An 11,138-nucleotide genomic window follows, 5' to 3' on the forward strand; every position below is an offset into this window, starting at 1 on the left:
ACATGGAGACCATAAAAGGGTTTTTTAAATGAGTTGAAGAACATTTGCCTCATCATTGGTGGGATGTGCTATTTGGATGGTCACCAACTGCAACCGGTTTGCTTAATTCCTTAATTCACCCAATCACTGTGCTGCTTATTTTAGTTAGTGTAAGTTTTTGTCTATTGCTGTACTTCTTGGGAATTGGAAGCGTCCTGGTTTAAAGGACAGGTGTCTGCCGATAAAGGCAGAAATTTTCCTTTGAAACAGAGACTTTAATTTCACTCCCTCCAAGTATTATAATTGCTTGAATCAAGAACTCTGAGGCAGAGATAGGGATTAGGAATAACAGCTCTTTTACTAATACATCTAACCGTACAAGCAGAAACAACATAAGTTGTTAAAATTACCAACAAAACAGAACAGATAACTTGGTTCCAGTCCTGTCTTTAGCTGCAGGCACGCTCTCTCTGCACTCGGTCCCAGTCCTGCAGACAGAGCACAGCCCAGCAGCAGCAGAGAAGTGGGCGGGAGCAGAGGCAGGAGGGGGCGGCAGTGGCCACGCTGGTCTCAGATTGGAGCAGGCTGGAGAGGGCAGCTCCTCACTCACTGTTTGGGTTCTGGTGGTGTGTCGGTTTCAGGTGCTTGGCGGGAAAGGTGATTTCCCCTCGGGGGAAGCTCCACATGGACTAGGAATGGAGGGGGCTGTCCTGTCTCTGAGGGCTTCTCCTGTGAGCTGCTGGCTCCAATCAGAGAGCTGATTTGGTGATGGACAGCTTGGGAAACCAATGAAAAGTTATTTTGCTTTCACAAATCACAGTGGATCAAGTGCTGGGGGGCTTTTTCAGCTTCCGGCCTCCGGAGAAGCGGGGGTCCCTGACTGGGGCCCCAGCCCGGCTCCAGGCTCAGTCTGGAGCCCAGCCTGGCATCTCAGCACGGCACCGGCTCTGCCGGGGGCCCAGCTCAACACCGGTTCTGCTGGGGGCCCAGCTCGACAGTGGCTCTGCAGGGGCCCCAGCCCAGCTTGGCTGGGCTCTCCACGTGCTAGAAGAATCCTCCAGCTGACCGCATGGCTTTTTCACGATCTAGATACAATTTTAACTTCTTAATGCCGAAATAAGATTCTTGATCTCCTGAGCTCCTTTAAATGAGAAGAAATATAGCATGGAGATTACAGAGGTCAGCGGAGTGAAGATAAAGTTCCTGATGGGAAGAGATTGAAAAGATGCAACTGATAAGTAGCTGAAAACATTTTTGTGGGGCTATGAGGGGATTGTGACTTCACTAAAATTCTTTTAAACTGTGAAATATATTTGAGGAGGATGTGTGCTTGAGATGAAGACTTTTTTTGCCTCGGGAAATTGAGCTCTCTGTTTTGGGACTGGAATATGAACAGAGACATTTGATAGAGAAGAAGATGAAGAGGATTTTGTTTTTCAGCAGCCTGCCTTTAAAAGTAGCACCCCCATGTGTGCATCGTAACCCATATACACAGCTCTGGAAGGACTGTGGGAATTAGAGGAAAATTCATTGTTCTGTATGTCATCGGCAGATGCAGACTCTGAAGGTGAAGACACCCCCTAAGTCTAAAGCAGAAAAAGGAACTTTTCTCTCTTAAATGAACTGAAATTAATATTTGAGTGGATAACTGACTGAAGTGTTCTCTGTATGTAGTTATTTAAGAAATGTGGAATGAAGGGAGGAGGGAATAATCTAGGAATCTTATTCCAAATAATTTTTTTTTTTTGGTGTTATTATTAAATCTCTTCTTGTACCTTTTTGTGTGTTTTAAGACTACATTGTCTTTACTCCTAAATACTATCTCTAAAGGAAATTAAATATTTAAAATTGGCAAACCCTCTAGTCACACCATGACAGGTGGTCAGCTGAGTCCTCAGAGGTAGGAGGCTGTAGCAGGGAAGATGCAGGGCAGGTGATCGCAGACCGTCTGGCTCTCCTGTGTTTGGCCTTATGGCTGGAGACGGGGAGGGGGGAGGGTGTGGGGGGGTTCCTCCACTTGGCTCCGAAAAACATTAGTAACCCCTCCGGAAGCCACTCCCACCTACCCCTTTAGTCTAGAGTCGTCAAATATCTTGGGAGTAACCCGGCAAGCTCCGTTAGCCTGATAATGGGAAAAATTCTTTAAATTGACACAGTAATACAAAAACATTCAACCCCCAACAGGAAGATACTACAAGTGGCAGACTTAGCATCGCTATCAAAGGCGTATGACTTGGTCTTAAGAGATCACTGCCATGTGTCTTAGATGAAGAGAAATCCCCATATTGGGTAAAATAAATTACTCATTTCAAAGAAGAAATGGGGAATGAAACACTAATCTTAGAAATATTAGGATTTTAGTTAAAAGTTAGTTATTTACTAGAATTAATTAAATAGTAAATGGATAGATAGACCTTGCTTAAATAATTAAAAATTAGAAGTTAGAAAGAAAACCTGACTCGAGGTAGTTATCTGAATCTTAAATAAATAATTGTCTGTCATCTTATGTTTTCTCAGCTGTGCTTACAATGGGAAAAGATGAAACTAGTAAGGAGACCCAAAGAAACATAGAAAATGCAACCAGAAACCCATTCTTTAAAGAACTGGACTATCCCCAGAAATCATTTGTACTGTCATTGATAGAAAAGGTTGAGAGTTTGGGGCAAGGAAGACTCGCCTTACTTCTTCCTTTTAAGATCCCTCCCCACAAAAAATGACCCCAGACTTAATTTAGATGTCAATCACTCATGCTTAGCAGCTATTCAAGCTAATTACCATAGGAAGTGGGGATGGGAGGGGTTGTTATTAAGAATATGCATTTGTTAAAGTCCTTTGTCAATAAATAGACTCTCTGATCACTTGTGATTTTGCAGTGTGTATTAGAGGATTACCTCACGCTACTGCCCAGCCCTGAATAAACATACACTTTCTAACTTTAAATTGTTAAAGAGTGTTTTGTTCATCACAGTTGAGTATTGGTATTAGACCAATACTCTTATTTTGGTAGATCACCCAGTGTCCATGTGACACAGCACAGCCTCGTGAAAACATGGGGAACAATTGTCATGCAATGAAATCTCATGGAAGCAAGTGTCAATTGTGAACATGGCATGGCCTCATGGAACCCAGGTGCAAGTAGGACCATACCATGGCTCATGGAAGCAAAGGGGCATTGAGACACAGCGGGGCCCCATTGAACCAAGTCACCATTGTGACTCCATGGAATCTCATGGAACAAACTGTCAGGTGTAACACAGCAGGGTGTCACGGAACACAAGTGCCACTGGGACATTGCCACTGCTCATGGAACCAAATGTCCATTGTGACACAACTGGGCCTAATGAACACAGGAGACCATTGTGAGGCAATGGAATGTACTGGAAGAACAGGTAAATTTTCAAGACAGAAGGGCCTGATGGAACCCAGGTGCCAATGGGACATTTCCAGGGCTGGTGTAAGCAAGTGTCCATTGTGACAGAGCCAGGCCTAATGGAACACATCAGAACATTGTTACCCAATGGAATCCCATGGAACCAAGTGTCCACTGTTTCACGGTGCAGCCTGATAGAGTGTTGGAGACCATTATGTTGTAATGGAATATCCTGAAACTGTTGTGACTAACCTGGGCTTTATAAAATCAAGGACACCACTTTAAAGCAATCAAATCTCAAGGAACCAAGGGTCAATTGTCACCACATCAGGTTCTCAGGAAACTAAGCAGAACATTGTGACACAGTGAAATGTCTAGAAACCAAGGCTTTATTTTGACAAAGTGGAGCCGAATAGGAGACAAGAACCACTGGGACACTGACAGCTCTTGTGGAATCCAGTGTCCATTGAGACACAGGGCAGGGCATAGAAACATAGGGAGTGTTGTAATGCAATGGAATCAAAGGACAATTCTGACAGAGAGGGGCCAGATGGACCACAAGGGCAAGGAAAATTTTGACAGGTACAGTAGAAACAAGACACCATTGTGGCAGATCGAGGCCTCATGGGGTGTGGGAGACCTCTGTGTCACAATGGAATCTCATGGAAGCAACAGTCAATTGTGACATGGCATGGCCTCCTGGAACCCTTTTGCCATTGGGACACTGCCAGCTCTTGTGGAATCCAGTGTTCTCTGTGACACAGCACAGCCTCATGGAAACATGGGGACCATTGTGATGCAATGGAATCTCATGGAAACAAGAGTCAATTCTGAAAATAGCATGGCCTCATGGAACCCAGAAGCAATTGGGACTGTGCCATGGCTTGTGGAAGCAAGGGGACATTGAGACACAGTGGGGCCTCATGGGACCCAGCAGATTGTGGGGAAATGGATACTCACACAGCAGGGCCCCATTGTGACAAAGTGCAGCATCACAATGGTTTCCTGGCTTCCATGAGTCCCTGCTCTGTTTACAATTAACATTTTGCTCCCCAAGATTACATGGTGTCACTGTGCTCTCCTGTGATTCACAGGGCTGTGCTGTGTCACAGTGGACACTTGCTTCCTCCAAGGCTGGGCATGTCCCAGTGGCACTGGGTTTCCATCAGGCTGCGCTGTCACAATGGGGCCTTGGTTCCATGAGAATTCATTGTGTCACAATGTTCTCCTTAGTTTTATGAGAGCCTGATGTGTTGACAATTGACCCAAGGTTTCTTGGGATTCCATTTCAACACAGTGGTCTCCTTGGTTCTATCAGGCCCAGGTTTGTCCCAACAGAGCCTTGGTTACATGGGTTTCCAGTGTATCACAATGGTCTCTTGGGTTCCATGAGGCCCTTCTGGGTCACAGTGGAGCCTTTGTGCCATGAGTTTCCATTGCAACACAATGATCTCCATCATTCCATGAGGCCTTGCTGTAAAACAGTGAACACTTGGTTCCATGAATTTCCATTCCATCCATTTCCAAGGATCTCTTGCATTCCATGAGGCCCTGCAGTGTTGCTATGGAGCCATTGCTCTATATGTTCCCATTGTGATGTTATGGTCTCCAGCGCTCCATGAGGCTGCACAGTGAAACTGTGGACACTTGGTTGCATGAGATTCCATATTGTCACTGTCAGGAAAATCCATAAGCATCACAGGTTTATGTCCAAAAAGGAGACAGAGCACACCTTGAACTTTATTTGAATAAAGGGAGAGAGTTCACCTGGGGACACGCTCACTGTGCTTTCTCTCTCTCTAGCTTTCAGAGGGTGCAGCCTCCCTTTATCCTAAACTCCCGGCCGCACGTTGCCCTCTTCCTTTACCCACTGCCCAAGGTACTAGGAAGGTACGGTCTTCCCAACCCGTGTACGCCATATTCCCCCTTGAACTTGGAATTTCCCCCCAAATTAAGAAGTTCAGGTTTGTGCAGACCCTTGTCTGTTTCAGGAGCCAAGCTGTCTGGGCCTGGTTACAAACCTACTGCCCAAAGTCAGTAGAAACATTACGACCCATTTCAAAGGTCTTAACACCAATCCCTTCACCCATCAACTGATTTGTAAAGACATTAGCACACATCTTTCCCCTCAGATTGATGTTTCCTGTGCTGGTGACAGTCTTTTAAGCCCAGCTTTCAGCCTGTAAGGAAAATGAATCCACAAACAACAGAGGTGATGTCCAAAAAGGAGACAGAGGAGTCCTTTTCGCTTTATTCGAATAAAGGGAGAGGCCATCTCCCAAATTTTTGGAGGATGCAGCCTCCTTTTTATCCTATTTTCCTGGCTGCATTTCCCTCTCTCTTTCCCCAATGGCTGAGGTACTTGAGAAGCCCAGACTTCCCAGAACACCTGACGCCTGAAATTCCTCTTTAATGTATAACCCTACCTTTTAATTTTTCATTCTTACAGAATTCATAGTTTCCATCCCCCCATCCCCACCCCCTGCCATTGCTTCTTTCATCTTCCGATATCCAATTTCATTTACCAGCAAACCTACAGTTTTTTTATAAAGGCAAATCTCTTTTCCCATTCATCAATCACTGGAACGCCTCTCATTGCTTCTTTTTTCTCTTAGTGCTAACTCTATCTACCAACAGATCTACAGCTTGTTTGTAAAGACAAATGCAGCATTGCTCTCAAGCCTGACCTCTCTGCTGTTGCAGTTCCATGGACAGAGGTTGTTGTCTCTTCCCCCTTCCATGGGCAGGCCGGTGTTCAGCCATCTCCAGGACAGCAGGGCCCCACCCCACAACACTATGACTTGGGAAGACAAAAACCATGACTCCAAATGTTTGCTTTTGCTCTTTCTTCCCAGGCATTCAGCCCTGCCAGTGAGGTATTCTGCTGGGTGCCACAGGAATAAAGGGACCACTGTGACCCTGTGGGTAACCTGGAACCAAACGTCCATTGTGACACTACAGAACCTCACGGAACCAAGGAAATACCTGTGACAATGTAGGGTTTAATGGAACCAAGAGTTCATTGTGACACAGCAGGGCTGTGTGAAGCCAAGGAACCATTTTGACACTGTGAATCCAAGAAGACTCTTGTGACATTGGGGGGAACTCATGGAACCAAAGGTCCACTGTGACATTGTGGGGCCTCATGAAACCTATGAGCCATTGTGACACTGAATGGTCTTGTGGAACCAAGGAGACCATGGTGACACTCTGGGGCCACAAGAAACCAAGGATTCCATTATGACACTCAAGAATCTCATGGAACCAAGGGTTTGTTGTGACACTAAGACCATTGTTGAGAGTACGGAATCTCAAGGAACCAAAAGTCAATGTGACAGATCAAGGTCTCATGGAAGCAAAAATATAATTGTGACACTGTGGGGCTCCATGGACACAAATCTCCATTGTGACAGCACAGAACCTCATGGAACCAAAAGGAGCATTGTGACACATTGTAACCCCATGGAAGCAAATATCCATTGTGACGCTACAGAGCCTCACAGAACCAAGAGTCCATGGTGACAAAAAAAGGCCTTGTGGAATCAAGGAGCCCAAAGGTCTAAAAAATTCCTTTCATGTTATGCCTTGGGGAAGGGGCACCTCCTCCAGCTTCGGCTGCCACACTAATTGAAAGTGACTTTTTTGAATGAGGAAATTCAAGAGTTTTAGATTGCTTTAAAAAGAGAGGAAAAAAAAGGGGGAAAAACTTCTTTTTGGCTGTGTGCAGCATGTTCTCCAAACAAAGCAGGCCCCAGGTGAGTGCGGACAAACAGGAGGAGGTTTGGGAATGTGCAGGAAGGTTGTCCAAACTGGGTCAGATCTCAAGGCACAGCTTCTCTGATCTGACCAGATCTCCTGAGGAGAGACCCTGGATTAATATCAATGACAGAATGCTGCAATCACCTCTACTCTAAAGTGAACAGGAATAAAAGACATCCTATAAAATAGGAATGTGCATTTCTTAGAAGCTCTTTGAAATATTTCTCCTTAACTCTATTAGGAAACCTTCCTAATGAACTGCACCAGACCAGAGGGAAATCAAGGCACAGCCATAGTTTGTCAGGACTTGCTTGATTCCAAATGAGCCCCATGGTGAATTTGGTGCTGAGTCCTTGAACCTCAGGGCTTGAGAGGAGATTGCACAAACCTTTCCAGGAATCAAAGTCAGAAGAAAAACTCAAAGTGTGTCATAGCATTAATGGGACCTACTGATGTCCATCACCATCACAGGCTCCTCATGAACTCCTTGGAGGAGAGTTCATGAGTCCATGAATTGGAGTCCAGGATTGCCCAAAAACCTCTCAGAGGGTCAGAGAGGAAAGGAATATCCTAAGTAACTTTAAAACCTTGAGTATCTCCAAGTATTAATGAGCCCCGGTGAGTGTCAATACAAAGCTCTCAAGGGACTCGTTAAAGCAGATAATTGTGGCCACGATTGCATAAACTACTTAAAGAGTTGGCGTCAAATGGGAAACTCCAAGTACCTAAAAAAAACGGAAGTACCCTGAAACATTATGGAGCCCCACTGAGTATTATTACTGACAAAGGCTCTCAAGGGACTAATCAAGAAGATAATTGGAGACCATCACTGTTCAAACCTCTCAGAGACTCAGTGTCAAAAAGTAGAATTTAAATTAACCCTGAGTGCCTTGAAGCTGTAATGAGCCCCACTGAATATCATTACTGACAAAGCCTCTCAAGGGACTAATTCAAGCAGATAATTGGAGGCCATGATTGCACAAAGCTCTCAGAGACTCCAAGGCAAAAGCAAAATCCAAAGTCCTTTAAAAAACCTGCAGTCCCTGGAAGCATGAAGGAGCCCCCAGGACCATTCCTGACCAAGGCTCCCCAGGGACTGGTCCCAGCACATCCCTGAGGACACTGGGATGTGGGGGGGATGCTGAGGGCAGGACAAGGGGTGACAGTACCCAGCCTTGCTGGGGCTGTACCAGGAGGCCCCAGTGGCTCAGGACAAGGTGTCTCCTCAGAGCCCTTGGTGGCGCAGACCCTGCTGTGCCCCTGGGCACCAAGACTTGGCTTCTCTTTGTCCCCACCTGTCATCTTTGCCTTCAATTTCCTGCTCTGACTAGAACATGGGGACACTTTCACACTTCTGTTCCTCAGTAGGTCCCATTAAAACTTCAAGCAACTTTGGAGTTTGAATCTGACTTGGAATTCTGGAGAGTTTTCTACAACTCCCTCTGAGGGACTGATATTCATGGCCTCAGCAGAACCTCCCATGAGGGTCATTAAAGTCCTTATGCTGTGTCTGTGCTGCTGAGCTGGGCTGGGCTCCTGGTGCAGAGGGTCACCTGAGCAAACAAGAAGAGATTCAAAACCACATTTCTCCGTATAAGCAACTCTTCTGAGAGCCCAGCAGGGCTGGGGCTCTGCCTGCAGCCACCCCGGGCACAGCACAGAGGCACAGATATCTTCAATCAGCTGTTTCTGGGAAGATGCTCAGAAGTGACTGGGGCAGAATCAATCCCAGCCCTTGACACAGGAAGCCTCTGGTTGCAGTACAAGGCAGCTGCAGCTTCTGCAGTGATCTCCTAAAGCCGGAACATCCCAATGCCTGCAGACTCTTTGAGTGCCTTCTCTGATTCTCTCTTGTCTAGAGCAGCCAGGGGTGCCCAGGGCTGTTCTGCAGAGCAGGGTCCTGCAGCCCAGGGCTCTGTGCTGGGGCACGGACTCTGCTGCCTGCCAGGGACAGCTCTCAGCCAGCCCTGGGAGCTGCTGATAGCAGTGGGGAACAAGGTCTGGGTGGAAGGAAAGAGCTCGTATGGCTTGAAAGTGTTCTACTTGTGTGCTGAGAATGCTGCATTGTTCAAGACTCCTTCCAGCATGATATTTACTGCAGAACATTTTTAGGTAGATTATACAGGGAGCACAGCAAATCAGGGGCTGCATAAAAGGGAAAATCCTGCTGTTTAATCTACTGCTCTCGGTTGCCATGATGGGAAATTGCACACTGATATTCATCTCTCAGTTCAGAATGAGAAAAATTTAAAAAAAAATTCTCTTTAATCTCAATAAAGTAGTCAGTGACAGATATCATCACAGGGTCCCTTATACACAGCATCAGTGTGTCTTTTCCAGTCACCTCAGGGCTGCTGTGATGTTGCCATCAGAGCCTGCAAGGACAGAGCTGGCCCTGGGCAGTGCCATGTGCTGGGAGAGGTCTGCAGAGCAGAGCTGAGACCCCAGGGCTGTGCTGGGCTCTGGCAGCAGTGGAAGGGCCCAGCAGTGGGCACAGGGAAGCAGCTGCTGGCAGGGACAGCTCCAGGCAGCAGAGCCCTGTGCAGGCAATGGGGAGAAAGAGCCCCCAAGCTGGGCTGGGATATTTAAAATCCTCTCCAAACCAAACTATTCCATGATTACTTTTCTTACAGATCCCCAAGCCGAGACACAGCAAATGTCCAACAGCAGCTCCATCAGGCATTTCCTCCTGCTGCCATTGGCAGACACGCGGCAGCTGCAGCTCCTGCATTTCTGCCTCTTCCTGGGCATCTCCCTGGCTGCCCTCCTGGCCAATGGCCTCATCATCAGCGCCGTAGCCTGCGGCCACCACCTGCACACCCCCATGTTCTTCTTCCTGCTCAACCTGGCCCTCACTGACCTGGGCTGCATCTGCACCACTGTGCCCAAAGCCATGCACAATTCCCTCTGGGACACCAGGAACATCTCCTATGAAGGATGTGTTGTTCAGGTGTTTTTCTTTGTGGTTTTCATTGGATCAGAGTATTTCCTCCTGACCATCATGTGCTACGACCGCTATGTGTCCATCTGCAAACCCCTGCACTACGGGACCCTCCTGGGCAGCAGAGCTTGTGCCCACATGGCAGCAGCTGCCTGGGCCAGTGCCTTTCTCAATGCTCTGCTGCACACAGCCAATACATTTTCCCTGCCCCTGTGCCATGGCAATGCCATGGGCCAGTTCTTCTGTGAAATCCCCCAGATCCTCAAACTCTCCTGCTCACACTCAAACTTCAGGGAACTTGGGCTTCTTGCTGTTAGTGCCTGTTTAGGATTTGGCTGTTTTGTGTTCATTGTTTTCTCCTATGTGCAGATCTTCAGGGCGGTGCTGAGAATCCCCTCTGAGCAGGGACGGCACAAAGCCTTTTCCACCTGCCTCCCTCACCTGGCCGTGGTCTCCCTGTTCATCAGCACCAGCATATTCACCTACCTGAAGCTCCCCTCTGTCTCCTCCCCATCCCTGGATCTGGCCCTGTCAGTTCTGTATTCGGTGGTGCCTCCAGCCCTGAACCCCCTCATCTACAGCCTGAGGAACCAGGAGTTCAAGGATGTCCTGAGGAAAATTATCGTGAACACTTTTCAGAAGAAATAAACCCCCATTCTCCTGTATAACTTTTCCGGTGTTACTCATTAATGCCCACTCTGTGTCTTGTGGGGTTTTTTGCTGTCACAGGTATTATATTTTTGAGAATTTGTTAACTGTGAAATTTTTATCTGTACCTTTTTTACTTTACTATTCACATTCCTAGTGTGAACCACAGGCTATATAACCCAGGGGTTGTACTACATATGTGCTTACACAAAATAAAGAACTCAGTATTGCCATGTTCGCCTGACATCTTTCCTCTCTGGCTGCTCTGGAGCTGCAGGGTCTGTTCCTCTGGGAATATCTAGGGTGAAAAGGGATGCTCACTGCTAGGCAGCCCCAGGGCTTCTGCTCCATAACCTCCCCTTTCTTCACTTCCAAACTCACCTTCAGAGCCCCTGTGTTGGTTTAAGGCCTCAGGGCTCTCTCACTTCTCTCCCAGTCCTG

General features: G+C 47.0%; 1 protein-coding gene across 1 annotated transcript; it reads left to right on the forward strand.

Annotated features, from left to right (window-relative positions):
- Positions 1-9,764: 9,764 nt before the first annotated feature.
- LOC306816128 (olfactory receptor 14J1-like) lies at positions 9,765-10,697 on the forward strand (the record flags this gene model as incomplete). Its single annotated transcript, XM_079332613.1, has 1 exon — positions 9,765-10,697. One exon carries the CDS (start codon positions 9,765-9,767, stop codon positions 10,695-10,697), a length of 933 nt encoding a protein of 310 aa, XP_079188739.1.
- Positions 10,698-11,138: the final 441 nt, after the last annotated feature.

The sequence above is a fragment of the Erithacus rubecula genome, assembly GCF_903797595.1.
Source record: "Erithacus rubecula genome assembly, contig: scaffold_381_arrow_ctg1, whole genome shotgun sequence".
Lineage (NCBI taxonomy): Eukaryota > Metazoa > Chordata > Aves > Passeriformes > Muscicapidae > Erithacus > Erithacus rubecula.